Source organism: Heptranchias perlo, chromosome 12 (assembly GCF_035084215.1).
Source record: "Heptranchias perlo isolate sHepPer1 chromosome 12, sHepPer1.hap1, whole genome shotgun sequence".
NCBI lineage: Eukaryota > Metazoa > Chordata > Chondrichthyes > Hexanchiformes > Hexanchidae > Heptranchias > Heptranchias perlo.
Genome location: NC_090336.1, coordinates 20,791,192 through 20,809,623, shown reverse-complemented (window position 1 = coordinate 20,809,623; position 18,432 = coordinate 20,791,192). Strand labels below are relative to the sequence as shown.

General features: G+C 43.0%; 1 protein-coding gene and 1 long non-coding RNA gene across 4 annotated transcripts in view; one reads left to right on the top strand and one right to left on the bottom strand.

The window, feature by feature from the left end:
* Positions 1-18,432, bottom strand: part of cars1 (cysteinyl-tRNA synthetase 1) — an 81,191-nt gene that overhangs the window by 23,143 nt on the left and 39,616 nt on the right. For all 3 annotated transcript variants that reach the window (XM_067993739.1, XM_067993738.1, XM_067993740.1), the window contains 3 exons: positions 17,431-17,560; positions 16,274-16,377; positions 4,618-4,715 (listed from right to left, as the gene is read on the bottom strand). In XM_067993739.1, coding sequence (XP_067849840.1) covers positions 4,618-4,715; positions 16,274-16,377; positions 17,431-17,560 — 332 coding nt within the window. The remainder of the gene's footprint in view (positions 1-4,617; positions 4,716-16,273; positions 16,378-17,430; positions 17,561-18,432) is intronic.
* Positions 1-18,432, top strand: part of LOC137327866 (uncharacterized) — an 80,996-nt gene that overhangs the window by 28,075 nt on the left and 34,489 nt on the right. The window lies entirely within an intron of this gene.

The window sequence follows — 18,432 nt, the reverse complement described above, 5'->3', positions numbered from 1 at the left end:
TTCAGCAGCAGATGAGCTGAGGCAGGGTCAGAGACAAGGGATGTTACAAAGGTGGAAGTAGCCGTTCTTGGTAATGGAGTGGATATGGGGTTAGAAGCTCATTTCAGGGTCAAATAGGACGCCAAGGTTGCGAGCGGTCTGGTTCAGCTTCAGACCGTGGCCAGGGAAAGGGGTGGAGTAGGTGGCTAGGGAAAGGATGTGCAGTGAGGACCAAAGCCTTGGTCCTCCCAAATTTACGTTGGAGGAAATTTCTGCTCATCCAGTACTGGATGTCAGTCAAGCAACGTGACAAATCAGAGGCAGTGGAGGAGTCGTGAGGTGGTGGTGAGGTACAGTTGGCTGTCGTCAGCATATATGTAGAACATGATGTCGCCGAGGGATAGCATATAGATGAGAAATAGGAGGGGGTCAAGGATAGATCCTTGGGAATTCCAGAGGTAATGGTGCTGGATCGGGAAGAGAAGCCATTGCAGATGATTCTCTGGCTACGACTGGCTAGATAAGAAAGGAACCAGGCGCGCGCAGTCCCATCCAGCTCGATGACGGAGAAGCATAGGAGGACGATGGTATAGTCAACCACGTCAAAGGATGATCCTGGAATAATGAGCAGTTTTGGCAGAGAAGAGCAGGTCCCGATAGTGCTTCATGTGGTTCTGGCAATGAATAGCTAAACCAGTTGTCCACCATGAACATTCAAGTCTGCGTCCCTTGGACTTAAAGGGAGCAGAGATGCGGGCCATACCAGGGGGAATGACCAAGGTGAGAGAGTGTAATGGTTTTAATGGAGACAAGGGCATCAAAGTTAGAGGGGGGGGCCGTGATTGAACAGATCGGTAGCTGCAGAAATGTCGTGGTCAATGGAGGGCCAAAGGTGAGGCAGTTGGGAATTTGAAAGGGCCATTGTAAGTGATTGGGGGGGGGGTGGGGGGGGTTTGGAATAAAGAGTTTTTCCAGGAGCAGCCACAGAAGGAAGTGGGGTTGGGTGGGGGAAGGGGAATGTGAGCGGAGAAGGATACAAGGAAGTGTTCAGAGATGGCCTTATTTGCGATTGACACAGTTTGGGCAGGGCAAGTAGGTGGAAGGTATAGTGAGGCGGGGAGGCTTTATTGGAGGGGGGTGGGCAAGATGTCATCACCCAAGTTTCCATCAAGGCCACGACCTCGATGCAATCATCCACACTAAGCTCATGGATGGCAAGGGCCTTGTTCACAAGTGAACGGACATTCTGGAGGAAGATGTGGAGAGCGGTGGTGATAGCTGATCCACTGGCAGAGTTCACAGGGTCAGCGCTGAGAGGGGTGAATGGGATGGGAAGGATATTGGGCGTACTGGAGAGAGAGAGAGCAAATGGGGCAGTTGGGGTTGTTGCTCCCAAGTGCCTCGATGGGCCCTTCGAATGATGCCAAGATGGGTACAGAGGGAAGCTGTAGACTTATCTAAGAAGTCAAGCATAGGACAGCAGCAGGAGAGAAGGGAGGTCGAGGCGTGGTGAAAGGTTGGGGTAGGGATTTGTTGGTGGTGGGGGGGGGGGGGGTGGGGGGGGGGTGGGGAGAAGGGAAGCAGAGTACCCAAGAGGGGAGAAATGAAAGGAGGGATGACGACAGGAGAGAGGGGCCTCGGAGGGGTAAAGGGAAAACTGAGTTAATGGTGCTTTGACCAGGTGTCTGCTGGACTGGAGAAAAAGCCAAAACACTGACAGGCCATTATCGCTCTGCCTCTGGGTTCATAGATTGCGTAGGGTGTTGTCAGTGTTCAAACTGATTAAAGGATAGTCTGAGAGACTGAGATAAAGTGTTCCATGAGTATAAAGGTCCTGCACATTTCACGCATTACAGTGCAGTGTAGTCTGGACTTAAGGTACAGAGGTGGAACGTGGACTCCAGCATTTTCCCCACAACAGATGTTAGGCTAACTGGTCTATAGTTCCCTGGTTTCCCTCTCTCTCCTTTCTTAAAAAGCAGAGTGACATGTGGAATTTTCCAATCTAGAGGGACAGTTGCTGAATCTAAAGAACTTTGAAAGATTATCTTTTTACGATTTCCACTAAGAAATTCCTGCCTTTTTGGGTGGTGAGTCAGTAAAAGATGATTTCCTTCCAAATTTGAAATTAAAAAACCCAAATTGCATACTGTATGTACTGTGCTGAGGTCACTGACATAATGTGTATCTACTCTGAACCTGATTTTCAGCAGGAAAAGAAACCAAGGCTGTGCAATTTGGATTTTTCTTTTAAAAGGGGAGTTGGATCATCTTGAAGTACTGCATGATGATGATATTCTTCATGCTATAGCAGAATGTCTGTCTTTCATTCCTAGTTAGATATGGAGCAAGGACGATCATACACTTATACAGTTGCCACACTGATAATAAGTACTCTGAAGACAGAGTTCATCGATCAAAAGCTAACTCAGGTAACACACCAAAATATAGTTTATTAAAAACAAGATTGCTTCCTGTGCACAACCACCACCAAGTTTTATTATTCCATCATTGTCGTGACATGAAAGTGGCTACAGCCACAACAATATACACAGGTTTTATTCTAATTAAAAAAAAACTATTGAGAGGTGAAGTGAGAGTCTGATGGGTGAACCCCATAAAAGTGGCCTCTGTGTAAATAATAGTAGGTTGCCATGTAGGTCCCGTGCCTGCCTATTTTTAGCGATGTTCAAAATAAAAATTGGATTTCTCTGACTTTACCTGGATTTTTCAGGGTCTAATTTTTTTCCCATTGATTTTCTCTCAATTTTTAAACTAAAAATGAAACCTGAAAAAAAGTGTTTCAACATTGGCAGTAGAAATTAACTTTAATGACTCACATATCCGGAAGCAATAAAAGGGTTTATTATTCACCCAGAGCGCAAAGGGTGAACAATGAACCCTTATATTGCTTCTGAATATTTAAGGGTCAATAAAGTCAATTTTTACTGCCAATTTTAAAACTCAGGTTTTTTCAAGTTTTATTTTTAGTTAAAACAAATGCTATCCCAGACTCCTTTGCATACAAGGTCACATTTCGTTTCATTGGGAGCAAGGGCTTACTTATGGGAAGAGACTTTTGTAGTGGTCACAAGTAAACCTATCCACTGTCCCATCAAACACTCCCAGGTTAAGTATAGCATGGGTTAGATGCAGCGTAAAGCTCCGTCTACACTTGCATCGTAGGTTTTTTTGTATTATGAACTAAAACTCTTTAGAAACTGGTGTGAAACTGCCTCAGAGCCTTTTCCCATTAGGAAGTATACGACTGGCAGAGGGTGGAGCCTTTCATCCCATCAGTCTGAGCTACATGAGATCCAGGTCTCAAAAGGTGAAGGTTCAAATGCTCAAAAATGACAGGCAGGAAAAGACCATCTGGTCCATCAGGTACTTGAACTTCAGCAACCATCTCCATCACTAAACCTTTGACAGATGCCAAATTACACACATATCCTTGTATATATGCTTACAACATTAAGACTAGTAAACATTTAAAAAGAGCACATTTTAAGGCATCCCAACAGTTACAAACTTGGAGCAGTGGATAGTGAATAAGGGACCAAAGTCTGAATGCCAAGTTCAATTAACATCAGGTTTGAACTTTTACCATGGCAATGCATGTCAATCCTGGCCAGACTGTCCAGCTAAGGGAGGGAACAGCAACCGTAGAAGGGTCCCTGCACGACTTCAATGATGCTCCTCATCATACAGCCATGACATGACGCCAAAGGGTACAACCTTCCATCACCACCAATGGTGTGGACACAGGAAAAGGATATATTTCTAAACAGACTGTAAACAAATAAGTTTACAAGCTTGTCATAAGAGTGGTGCCCAGTCATCAGGAAATAAATCTGAGGAACAACCTAATTTGAATGCAGAAATCTATTCAAACTAATATACTAAACAAATATGCTCTTTTATTAATGAAATAATACCTTCAGCATGATGCATTTGGAAGTTGGGTGTGCAGCAACACTTCATATTCGGGATCAAAGATATCATGTGACTCCATCCATCATTTAACAAGGCTTTCAACAAATGCATGTATTCCTTTTTACATTTCCCATACTCACTGCAGCATCATAATACACCATTCAGGAGAGGAGGGAGGAAATTTGCAAAACCTCCCCAAATTTCTCCCCTACTCGCTAAGATGTTGACTCCTTGTTGGGATATGGTTCCATGAGCACTTAATACCCCGTGGTATCTAACCAAGTGGCTATTCTTCATGTGTGATCATTGATAGTAAGTGCTGGCAGGATACTCAACTATGGGAGGTATCACAGCTGAGTCCGACGTAGTCTTCACCAGAAGTTATCACGTACTTTCCAGCAGGACTCGCTGGAAAATAACCAGACGCAGGAGCCCAGGATCACCGAGGCCAATTATTGCACCACAGCTGCTACCCTGGCTGAGATCACCTAACAGCACAAACCCAGAATCAAAACTGGGATTTCTAGGTTTGTATGGTTCAGTGCACACCAGCAGTACTTCATTCACTGAGCAATCAATAGAATTGTAGCTGTTTAATTATATCTACCCTCCCTGCAGTGTAGGATTACAAAAAGCCCTTCTCTGAACTGTGTCCCACTGCTCTGATCCATGCCCATTCCCAATGGGCGAGTTGATACTGACCTGTTATTGAGTGCTAGGTCTTGCTCCTGCCACTTCTCAAACTGTCCTGTGATATCTGTTGGGGTCCGCAAAATATCCTTCACATTCAGGAAGAACTCCTGGAAAACAAACAGCACTGCTCTCAGAAAGACAGATAACTAACTTGTCTTACTATCAAGGCTATGTGTATTAGCGTTCAACTGACTAACTAATACTGCAATACAAACATTCACACCAGTGCTTACCAAGCAGAGAATAAAAATGAAAGCTCAGACAAATACAAAGAATAAAGAAAAGCTACAAAAAGGAATAGAAAGTCTGTGAAGAAGTATGAGAGAAAAATGAGTAAAAGAGGCTTTCTATAGACATATTATTAGTGAGGGGAAAGTCAATGTGGGGCTTGGGCGACCAACAGATGAAACGGGCAAGCTTGCAGTAGAAAATGACAATGGCAGAGATACTAAACAAGTACTTTGTCTCAGTTTTCACAGGGAGGTGGATATTGGGATTGTAGAACTATCAGAGGCGGTACAGAACAGTTAGTGGAGGATATTATTCAAAGAGAGATGATATTAAAGAAATTACTCAAACTGAGCGAATGCTGTTGAAAGGGCATGAAATTGTGTCAAATATGATACTCCTCTCCAAAAAGGAGACAAGGATACCCAGGAATTATAGTCCAGTTAGCTTCACTTTAGTCATTGGTGAACTACTAAAGTCCATAATATGGAATGACACTACAAAGCACTTGCAGAATCATGAGTTAATCAAGGTCAATTAACAGATTTGTAAAACATAGGTTGTGGTTAATCAACCTTACAGAATTCTTTGAAGAACTAACAAAGGATAATGGAAAGGAAGTGAATGCGGTTTATACGGATTTTTGAAAAACAGTTGATTAGGTACCACCTAAGAGACTTACGGGAGATGTCACCACAAAAGTAAGTTAGAAGGCAGACAAGCGAAAGATCAGGGTAAAAAGAAGTTCCTTGCAGTGGAAAGGTATGGTGAGTGGTATTCCACAGGGGTATGTTTTGGGGCCGTTCTTTCTTACTATATACAGAAATGATCTGGACATAGGAATTGAAGAACCAATAATGAAATTTGCTGGTAACACCAAATTGTGGGGTTTGCCAAATTGTCAAAGACTGTAGGAGGACAGAAATATGCTAACAGGATGGGCAGTTAGGTGGCAGATGCAACTCAATGTCCATTTTCCGAGTAAGAATAGGAAAAGAAAATACACCTTGAATTGCAAGATTTTAAGGGAGTTGAGGAATAGATGGACTATTGTGTGCAGATACACAAGTCATTTATTACATGTCATTTGGGTTTTTAAGCCAATATTCTCCTTGCGTTCAGCGTCACTGGCCATTCCTATAAGTGTACCTCATGTCCCCCATGAATACTGTGCCTCTACCTTCCCAATATGTAGCAAAATTCAACAAAACCCAGGGGCTGAACAGAGAATCCTTGTCACTGTACTCCAGCTCACTGAAATACACCCTGCGGAGTCATCTTCTGTAGGTGGACTGAATATACACTCTAACAGACTGAGGCTCAAGCTAAAACCAAAAGACAGATTTATCTAACATTAAACAGGTAAATGAACAATACTCAATAAGCAGTTACAATCTTTACGATTCTCAAGATGTTAAACAACAAAGAAGCTTCTCTTGCACCAACCCGCAACATAAAAACGATACTTGATATTTCATTCGTGACAAAACACTACCACTAAGTCTTTGCATAGCTAAGTAATTCTGATAGCTTCAAACTGACTACTTAATGGAATAAACTCAGTCACAGATATTTCACTCAAAATCCTTTGAAGATATACTGAAACAAAGGATTTGTAAACTGCATTTCTTTCAACTGCATTAGATGGACAGGGTATCAATTATGTTGGATGTTTGAATTGACTGGAATGGTTTGACTCATAGCTCTGTAAAATATTTTGAATGACCTGTTGGATGGGTCTCCATCGAAATACAATGGCAGCAACCAAACCATGCAGGCCAAGATATTCCTGAACTATATATGTCTCTGCTTGTTCTGAGGTGTTGACATTAGCCATAGTACAATATGCATTCCCTGGAACTTGCACAGTGATTGATGGTAATCCTTTATGTTGTCACCAGCAAGAAAGAATCCAATAATCTAATAAAGACACAATCGCTTTAACAGATGGTTTAAAAGGTGGCAGCAGAAGCAGATAGGCATTTTAAAAAGTGCAAACAGAATCATTGATTTTGTATCTCAAAGCATACATTACAAATGCACGGTGGTAATGCTGAACTTGTAGAAAACCTAATTTAGGGCACAGTTGGTATAGTGTATAAAGTTTTGGGTACCCCATTGTAGGAAGGATACAAAACCTGCGAAAAGGTGCAGAGTAGATTCACTAAAATGTTACCAGGGATGAGGGATTAGTTATAAAGAGAGACTAGATAGGTTAGGGCCTTTTTCTACTGGAGCTGAGAAGATTAAGGGGTGACCTGAGAGATCTTCATGATTATTAAGGTTTTTGTTGATGTAAATAGTGATAGTTTTAACCTGATTAGTGAGATGGTAACAAGGGGGCACCAACTTAAGATATTCACAGAACGAATTAACGGGAAGGTTTAAACAATTCTTTAGAGAGAGTGGTTAAAAGGTGGAATTCTCTGCCATAAAGCATTGTTGAAGTAGAGTCCATAAATTATTTTGAAAGAGGATTAGATAATTGCTTGTAAAAGAATATTAAAAGGAATGTGGAGCGAGCAGGGATTAGTTTAGGTGGCTCGCGGTGAAAAGCACCAGGCCAGAGTGGGTGGGTCAAATGGCTTGTTTTGGTGCTGCAACATTCTAAGATTCTAAGCACTTACTGCACGATTTCAACAGGACTCACGGCTACTGGAACTGTCTGCACCCCTTCAAACGTCAATTACTCTTCTCACCAGCACCCCTTCAAACGTCAATTACTCTTCTCACCAGCACCCCTTCCAACAGGAGTCAATTACTCTTCTCACCGACACCCCTTCCAACAGGAGTCAATTACTCTTCTCACCGACACCCCTTCCAACAGGAGTCAATTACTCTTCTCACCGACACCCCTTCCAACAGGAGTCAATTACTCTTCTCACCGACACCCCTTCCAACAGGAGTCAATTACTCTTCTCACCGACACCCCTTCCAACAGGAGTCAATTACTCTTCTCACCGACACCCCTTCCAACAGGAGTCAATTACTCTTCTCACCGACACCCCTTCCAACAGGAGTCAATTACTCTTCTCACCGGCACCCCTTCCAACAGGAGTCAATTACTCTTCTCACCGACACCCCTTCCAACAGGAGTCAATTACTCTTCTCACCGACACCCCTTCCAACAGGAGTCAATTACTCTTCTCACCGACACCCCTTCCAACAGGAGTCAATTACTCTTCTCACCGACACCCCTTCCAACAGGAGTCAATTACTCTTCTCACCGACACCCCTTCCAACAGGAGTCAATTACTCTTCTCACCGACACCCCTTCCAACAGGAGTCAATTACTCTTCTCACCGACACCCCTTCCAACAGGAGTCAATTACTCTATTCACGTACACCTCTCTAACTGGTGCTGAGACTGTAATTGGCACCAAAATGAAGCATCACATGGATATTTTGTTACATTCAGGGCACAAGTTGTTGTAAATATTTTTCTTAATAATTATTCAATTTCCTGTGGCATTGCACATGGGAATCAGGACCAAGTGTAGTCTTCAGGTAAAGTGGGATTAGAGGACAGGGGATAATTGGAACAGGGTGCACAGGTGTAATTCTGTCGCCATTTTAGAGTCATACATTCTAGCTTTATTTTTATCTAACACTTTGATTTTATATTAATCATACATTTATAGTTATATAGCAAAACTTATGAGAATTTGGGAAGCCAAGTAGACTTGCTTGGCTCATAGGTGTTTCTCTGGAGTAAGCTGAGGAATTGGGAGGTGCAAAATAGCATGACCACTGGTGGGACAATGCAATTACAGCAGGACAAGTTTCATTATAAACGTACAGACAGGAATTTAAAATGTAAAAGTTGACACAAGAGTGTGACAAAAACATACCAATAGTAAGGTTTTGTGCACACAGACATAAGATTTGTAATATATTACTAATGAATCTCCTATGACATTGCACACAGGGAGTCAAGACCAAATATAATCTTCAGGTGAAACAGGATTAGAGGGCAGGGGATAACTGAACTAGGCATGCAGATGTCATTTTATAGTCATACATTCTGCAGTTATTTTCATATTTCCATTATAAATTCCTATGTCCACATTTACAATGGAAACTACCAATATAAACTTGTCACACTATATTTCACCTTCCCACCAGTGGTGGTGCTGCACCATGTGGTTGCCCTGGTGTCTTGGCCAACATTTTCACCGTAACCAAAGCCAGCAAAAACAGATTAATAATTCGTCTCATTAACTTTGGTTGGCTGCTGTGTTCAGATTGGCTGCTATGTTTGTCTAATTAACAGTAATTACTCCACTTCAAAGCAATTCATGGTATGTGAAGCACTTTGGGATGTTTCTGAACGACATGATAAGGTTGCTATACAAGAACACGGGAAAGTACAGGAGCAGAAAAGACTGCAGTCCATTTAGCTGGTTTAATTAGTCACTCCTATCTATCCAATTTTGTCATTATTTTCTGCACTATCTGCCTCTCTGGGAAGTTTGTTCCACTAATTCGTCACCATCTGTATAAGAGGTTTACAGCATAGCAGGAGGCCATTCAGAGCATTGTGATTGTGCCAGCTCTGTTAGTGCAATCGAAAACTAACGCCACTGCCTCCCCATAGGCTTGTATCTTCCTCTATTTCAAATATTAATCCAATTTTCCCCTAAAAGATACATTGGTCTCTGCCTCAAACACTCCTCGTGGCAAAGCATTCCATGTTCCAGCCACCTTGTGTAAAGAAATTTCTCCTAACTTCTCTCTTCACCATCAGTGAGAATTTTAAATTGATGATCTCTCAACACTGATTACCCAACCTGAAGAAATACTCAGTCGATCGAAACCCTTCACAATTTTAAAAAACATCTCGTGTTATCCTGTAGTCCAGAGATATTTAGATTATTTTCTCCCTGTTTATTTTCTACCCCGGTCTCATTATCTTGCATTTCTCCATGTTACAGAATTCAAATTAAAAAAGGGTGATTTTTTTCAGACTCTGGAGTCAGGGTGCTCAGGTGCTCCACAGACAGCAGTGAGGGATAGATATATGCGTCAGCTGAGAGGGGTTCGATCAGGCAGAGCAGGGCTGCCATGGCCGAGCGAGCTGGAAGGTACCACTGCTGAGAGGGTAGGGGCAATGAACGCAGAGCGGAGGGGCTGACAACTCTTGGAAAGTAGCAACAACAAATTGCATTTATATAGTGCCTTTAACATAGTAAAATGTCCCAAGGTTCTTCACAAAATTGACACCGAGCCACATAAGGAGATATTAGGACAGGTTGAAGAGGTAGGTTTTAAGGTAGCAGAAATATTGAGAGCGCTGAAGGAAATACGCTTAATTCCTATGCATTGGTATACAGCTAGAACCAATCACAAAATGCACCTCAGGTCAGCAAGGAGGAAATTGCGATGCCATTTACCAACCTAAAAGTAGGTTCCACCTGGAAAAAATATTCACTAAATTTTATTTTGAAATCAGACAGGAAAGGAACAGGGACTGAGTTACAGAAAAAAAAGTGCTGCAAATTGAACTAAAAAATATTATACATTTAAAAAGAAAGCAAAAGAAAAACAGCCACCTCCAGTTAACGAGTGTCTCTGCTATAGAATCACAGAATGGTTAGAATCATAGAAAGGTCACAGCACGGAAGGAAGCCAATCGAGTCCACGCTGGCTCTATGCAACAACAATCCAGCTAGTCCCACTCCCTTGCCTTATCCCCGTAGCCTTGCAAATTTTTTCCTTTCAAGTACTTACCCAGTTCCCTTTTGAAGGCAATGATTGAATCTGCCTCCACCACCACCTCGGGCAGTGCATTCCAGGTCATAACCACTCGCTGTGTAAAAATGTTTTTCCCTCATGTCACCTTTGGTTCTTTTGCCAATCACCTTAAATCTATATCCTCTGGTTCTAGACCCTTCCACCAATGGGAACAGTTTCTCTCCATCTACTCTGACTAGACACTTCATGATTTTGAAAACCTCTATCAAATCTCCTCGCAACCATCTCTGTTCCAAGGAAAACAACCCTGGCTTCTCCAGTCTATCGACGTAACTAAAGTCCCTCAACCCCGGAATCATTCTAGTAAATCACTTCTGCACCCTCTCTTAAGGTCTTCACATCCTTCCTAAAGTGCGGTGCCCAGAACTGGACACAATATTCCAGTTGTGGCCGAACCAGTGTTTTATAAAGGTTCACCATGACTTCTATACTTTTGTACTCTATGCCTCTATTTATAAAGCCCAGGATCCCGTATGCTTTTTTAGCCGCTTTCTCAACCTGTCCTGCCACCTTCAAAGGTTTGTGCACATATACCCCCAGATCTCTCTGTTCCTGTACCCCCTTTAGAATTGTACCATTTAGTTTATATTGCCTCTCCTCATTCTTCCTCCCAAGTTTTGTGTCATCTGCAAATTTTGAAATTGTGTCCTGTACACCCAAGTCCAAGTCATTAATATAGATCAAGAAAAGCAGTGGTCCCAGTACTGACCCCTGGGGAACATAAAGAACATAAGAAATAGGAGCAAGTGCAGGCCATACGGCCCCTCGAGCCTGCTCCGCCATTCAATAAGAACATGGATGATCTTCAATCTCAACTTCACTTTCCCACCCGATCCCGATATCCCTTGATTTCCCCTAGAGTCCAAAAATCTGTCTATCTCAGCCTTGAACATATTCAATGACTCAGCATCAACAGCCCTCTGGGGTAGAGAATTCCAAAGATTCACAACCCTCTGAGTGAAGAAATTCCTCCTCATCTCAGTCTTAAATGGCTGACCCCTTATTCTGAGACTTTGCTCCCTAGTTCTAGACTCTCCAGCCGAGGGAAACAACCTCTCAGCATCTACCCTGTCAAGCCCCCTCTGAATCTTGCAATAAGATCACCTCTCATCTTCTAAACGCCAGAGCGTATAGGCTCATTCTATGGAATGCTGGACCACCACTATATACCTTCCTCCAGTCCGAAAAACAACCATTCACCACTACTCTCAGCCAATTTTGTAACCATGCTGCCACTGTCCCTTTTATTCCATGGGCTTCAATTTTGCTGACAAGCCTATTATGTGGAACTATATCAAACGCCTTTTGAAAGTCCATATATACATCAACCGCATTGCCCTCATCAACCTTCTCTGTTACCTCATCAAAAAACTCAATCAAGTTAGTTAAACACGATTTGCCTTTAACAAATCCGTGCTGGCTTTCTTTTATTAATCCACACTTATCCAAGTGACTATTAATTTTGTCCCGAATTATCGTTTCTGAAAGCTTCCCCACCACCGACTGGCCTGTAGTTGCCAGGTTTATCCTTACACCCTTTTTGAACAAGGGTGTAACATTTGCAATTCTCCAGTCCTCTGGCACCAACCCCGTATCTAAGGAGGATTCGAAGATTGTGGCCAGCACCTCTGCAATTTCCACTCTTACTTCCCTCAGCAACCTAGGATGCATCCCATCCAGACCAGGTGTCTTATCTACTTTAAGTTCAACCAGCCTTTTTAATATCTCCTCGATCAATTTTTAGCCCTTCCAGTATCTCAATTACCTCCTCTTTTACTGTGACTTTGGCAACATCTTCCTTGGTAAAGACAGATGCAAAGTACTCATTTAGTACCTCAGCCATGCCCTCTCCTTTTTGGTCCATAATCAGCCTCACACATCCTCCTACAACCAGTTTACTATTTATATGCCTATAGAAGACTTTTGGATTCCCTTTTATGTTAGCTGTCAGTCTATTCTCATACTCTCTCTTTGCCCCTCTTATTTCCTTTTTCACTTCTCCTCTGTACTTTCTATATTCAGCCTGGTTCTCACTTGTATCAACCACTTGGCATCTGTCATACCTGCCCCCACCCCACCCCCCACCCACTTTTTCTGCTTCATCTTACTCTCTATCTCTTTCGTTATCCAGGGAGTTCTGACTTTGGTTGCCCTACCTTTCCCCCTCATGGGAATGTACCTAGACTGTTCCCGAACCATCTCCTCTTTAAAGGCCGCCCATTGTTCGATTACAGTTTTGCCTGCCAATCTTTGATTCTAATTTACCTGGGCCAGATCTGTTCTCAACCCACTGAAATTGGCCCTCCTCCAATTAAGTATTTTTACTCTAGATTGCTCCTTGTCCTTTTCCATAACTTATGATACTATGATCACTGCTCCCTAAATGTTCCCCCACTGACACTTGCTCCACTTCATTCCCCAGAACTAGATCGAGCAACGCCTCCTTCCTTGTTGGACCGGAAACATACTGATCAAGAAAGTTCTCCTGAACACTTCAGAAATTCCTCCCCCTCATTGCCCTTTACACCATTACTAGCCTAGTCTATTTTAGGATAGTTGAAGACCCCATTATCACTACTCTATAGTTTCTGCACCTCTGTAATTTCCCTGTAAATTTTCTCCTCTTCATCCTCCCCACTAGTTGGTGGCCTATAGAATACACCCAGTAGTGTAATGGCGCCTCTATTGTTCCTTAACTCTGGTCAAATAGATTCTGTCCTTGACCCCTCAAGGACATCCTCTCTCTCCAGCACTGCAATATTCTCCTTAAATCAATACTGCCACCTCCCCCCACCTTTTTTTTCCTTCCCTATCTTTCCTGAACACCTTGTATTCAGGAATATTTAGTTCCCAATCCTGCCCCTTTTTTGAGCCAGGTCTCCGTTATCGCCACATCATATTCCCATGTGGCTATTTGCGCCCACAGCTCACCAACCCTATTTACCTCGCTTTCTGCGTTTACACTCATGCACTCTAAACCTATCTTAGACCTTCTCGTATTCTCTCAGCCTGATCCCAGCTAATACTGTACTATTTCTTACTCTAATGCTATCTGTCTCTCCCAATCCTTTGTGCATCTTGTTTCTCCTTTCTAATGCTGCATCCTGGTCCCAATCCCCCTGCCAAATTGGTTTAAACCCTCCCCATGAGGACATTGGTCCCAGCTCTGTTGAGGTGCAACCTGTCCATCTTGAACAGGTCCCTCCTGACCTAGAACTGGTCCCAATGCCCCATGAATCTGAAGCCCTCTCTTTTGCACCATGTTTCGAGCCATGGATTAACCTGCCTTATCTTCATATTTCTGTACTCAATAGCGCATGGCACTGGGAGTAATCCAGAGATTACTACCTTTTAGGTCCTGCTTTTTAAACTTTCTCCTCTGACCGCAGGACCTCATCCCTTTTCTTTCCTATGTTGTTGGTACCCACGTGGACCACGACCTCTGGCTGTTCCCCTTCCTCTCCAGAGTGTTCTGCACCCTCTCCCGTGATGTCGTTTAACTTGGCACCAGGGAGGCAACACACCATGCGGGACTCACGTCGGCGGTCACGGAAATGCCTGTTTGTCCCCCCTACTGCATTTCTACACTTCACTGTGCCCCCTGTGCAGTCCTTTGCTCCATGGTGCCATGCTCAGGACTGCACTCCTTCGAGGTGTTATCACCTTCACTGGTATTCAATGCTGAATTCCGCTTTGAGAGTGGCACACACCCAGAAGATTCCTGCACCGCCTATCTCTTCCTACCCTTTTGGATGGCCACCCACTTGCCATCCTGAACTCTCAGCGGCTGTGGGGTGACCACCTCCTGGAATGTACGATCTAGGAAATCTTCAACCTCCCTTATATTCTGCAGTGACTCCAGCCACCCCTCAAACTCAGAAACCCTCAGCTTGAGCTCGAGCAACTGGAGGCATTTCCTGCACGTGTGGCCCACCAAGACACAGAGTGTCCTGAAGTTCCCATGTGGCGCAGGAATTGCAAGCAATGAGTCCACAACTTTATACAACATGAACACGCTAGAATCAATCAAGCTGTCACACAGATTTCACCATTGTGTGGCTGGCAATGCTAAAATATCCAGGTTACTAGCCAGTCCATTATAAAATGCACATTTCAACACATTGCACCTTTGTAATGCTTATGCTACAGGGCTGGCTTCTTCTACCAGGCCAATCAGATCATGCTGAAGTGACAGACAGACATAGCCTTTCCTAATATAGACAAACAGATTAGCAGACAGACAACCAACCAAACAGCTATGGACCTTGAAGAATTCAGAACATGGACTTTATAAGACCATTATATGGTCTTGCTGGGAGTGTAATGGAGCTATTAAATTTCACTGTTGTCAGCAGTACCACCCACAGGAACTTATCAGTACTGCAGCCACAAGACAAGTGTAAGAATTCAAAACGTTGATTTTCTACTTCATTTGCAAAGTATTTACAGCGCTGAAACAGGCCATTCGGCCCATCAGCTCTATGCCGCTCCACACGAGTCTCCTCCTACCTTACTTCATCTCACCCTCACAACTTATCCTCCTTCAATTCCTTTCTCCCTCATGTAATTATTTAGCTTCCCTTTAAAATGCATCTATGCTATTCACCTTAACTACTCCATGTGGTATCAAGTTCCACATTCTAACCACTCTGAGTAAATAATTTTTATTCGTTCATGGGATGTGGGCGTCGCTGGCAAGGCCAGAATTTATTGCCCATCCCTAATTGCCCTCGAGAAGGTGGCGGTGAGCTGTCTTCTTGACAACTGACTGGCTTGCTAGGCCATTTCAGAGGGCAGTTAAGAATCAACAACATTGCTGTGGGTCTGGAGTCACATAGGCCAGACTGGGTAAGGGCAGCAAGATTTCCTTCCCTAAAGGACATTAATGAACCAGATGGGTTTTTATGACAATCCAGTAGTTTTATGGTTACCATTACTGATACTTGCTTTTTATTCCAGATTTTTCTTTAAATTAACTGAATTTAAATTCCGTAGACACTGGCGGGATTTGAACTCATGTCTCCAGATTATTAGTCCAGGCCTCTGGTTACTCGTCCAGTAACATAATCACTATGCTACCGTACAGTGTTTCTCCTGAATTCCTTATTGGATCTATTGGTAACTATCTTATATTTATGGTCCCTAGTTTTAGACTCTCCCACAAGTGTAAACATCCTCTCTATTTGTATCATTTATCTTGTGTACCATTAAATTTCTAAATACAAAATGATGGTTTCCTGTATGTGCTTGTGGAAATGTCACAGTTCTAAATTCTTCAACATTTTTGTGACTAAACGCTACACAAGTGAAACCAGGATTCCTAGATATCCTGTGCATGTACTTCATGTCCTATAAACATGCCAAATACATTACTGGGACACAGCACTATTCCAGCCACCCCAGCTGTATCAAATTTGTTTATCCTCCTTTAGGAAATTTGGGAGCACTCCATCGCAGCAGCACAACCTGTATTTGACTGGAGAGTGATCGATAGAACAGTGTAGAGGGAGCTTTAATCTGCACCTAGCCTGTGTTATAACTGACATAAAAGGGCTTGATGCTGGCCCTTGCCGCCTTAATTGGGAAAGCATACGATTCCCCAACACAGGCATCCCTCACATGAGAACTAAATTGACGTAAATATTTAGTTACAACGGGGTGAAGCAACACGAGACCAACTTACATTCAAGAACCTCTCGTATTGAATGGCCGATTCCATGGTATTGCTGGAATAGTCCAGTGTGTCCTTCCAGGAGTGCATGAGGAATGCCAGACGGAGCTGCCGAGCTGCAATCACATGACACCAGTCACACCGTGACAGTAGAGAACAGGAACCACAAAAGAAGACACTTTGCCAAGAAGTACAAGCCAACCACATCACACAAGTACTTTTCATTTAATCAAGAGTCCCTATTAAATGCTCATGCTTCATGTGGGGAATTCAAAGATAGCTTTCTACATGTTTAACTTTCCCATGTGATGCAGCACCCACAAGTAAATTAAAAGCGTTGGCAACATTGTATTTTTTTTAAAACTTGCTATGTCCACATTTCATATGCAGCAGTGTATTTTGTTTCCTCTACAATATTCTGCCCGCCACCAAAGATGGTGACTTTTGTTGGGTCCAGTTCTCTAATCCTTGCCATCCTCTGGTACTTAGCTCAAGTAGTCATTATTCATGTGCGAGTCTTGACAGCAAGTGTCCGTCAATGATTCGACTGGAGGGAGAGGGCCAAAGAGGGTCACGACAGTTGAGTCTGTCCCACTTGGCATCCACGCATGTGCATTTCCTAGCAAGGATCTCTGGATAATCAGAAGCAGGAATCTTGATGAATTAATCCTTTTCAAATCGAGGTACAGCACAGTTGGATGTAAAGTAAAGCTCTCTTTACTGTGCCACAACAATGTGCCTCAGTCCCAGCACCTACTATTGCACCAATGTGACACAGCTCCATTTCAGACACCAGCCATCCCGTGTTCTCTCAGTGAGAGTCCTAATTCAATGTCAAATTAAGGGCAGTTTTGTGCTGATGGTCCATGAGACTGCCCAAACTCACTTTACATGACCCTTATAGTCTGTGCGCAGAGGAGACTTTCATCCCATCAGTCTGGGCCGCTGGACTATTGCAAGGACGAAAGCGAACTTCAATGAATGACTCACCATACAGAGAGAACTGACATACGCAAAGCAGCATATCATATCCTTGAATGCATGCAGCCCATAACAGCCACCTGACAGCAGTTAAGGGAGCTGCACTTCAGAAAAAGTTGGACAATTCAATTTGTTACTGAAGAGAGACCAAACTTCTTACAATGACTGAGCCAAAGGACACTAATTACCTGTGTGTTTGTTTAGTGCATCCTTGATCGTTATAAAATTTTTTAAAGATTTTGACATCTTGCAGCCTGCTATGGTCAGGTGCCCAGTGTGGAGGAAGTATCGAACCCAGTGATCATTTTCAAAATATGCCTGTGGAGAGAAAGAGAGAGATGGAGAAACTAATATAGGAAACTGTGATCTCATCTGCATCCACTATGCACAGGTGGAATAATTGATTCAATTTGAATTATCGGAGGAAAGGCTGCACTGAGAACACTGCCAGACAAAGTAAGTTTCATCAGAAACAATAGTCAAGACTCCATTTTAAAATCCCAGTGCCCTCGCCGAGCTATACTTTCACATGAATAAGATATGATAGAGAGATATTTTATAACATGCCACAGGACGGAGTCTGAATCCATCACAACAACAATAAATTAGGTTTGTATTCCCTGGAGTACAGAAGGTTAAGGGGTGATTTGATTGAGGTTTTTAGGATTTTGAAAGGAATTGATAGGGTAGATAGAGAGAAACTTTTTCCACTGGTCAGGGGAGTCTAGGACAAGAGGGTATAAAATCAAAGCCAGGCCATTCAGGAGAGAAGTTAGGAAACATTTCTTCACACAAAGGGTGGTAGAAGTGTGGAACTCTCTCCCATAAAAAGAAGTAGCTGCGAGCTCAATTAATAATTTTAAATCTGAGATCGATAGATTTTTGCTAGCCAAGGGTATTAAGGGACATGGAGCCAAGGCAGGTGGATGGAGTTAGCATACAGATCAGCCACGATCTCACTGAATGGCAGGATAGGCTAGAGGGGCTGAATGGCCTATTCCTGTTCCAATGTTCCTGAACATTTGATGCCTTTTCTGTGGTGCTTGTAGGTCACACAGGAGCAATTGTTCATAGGTGCTCCCATGCAGATAGTTCCCTTCACTTCACCCACATCCAAGTCTTTTCAACTTGGTAACACTGTAAAGGTTTTAACCAATCGTTGTAGAGCACTTTTCAACATCCAGCTGTTC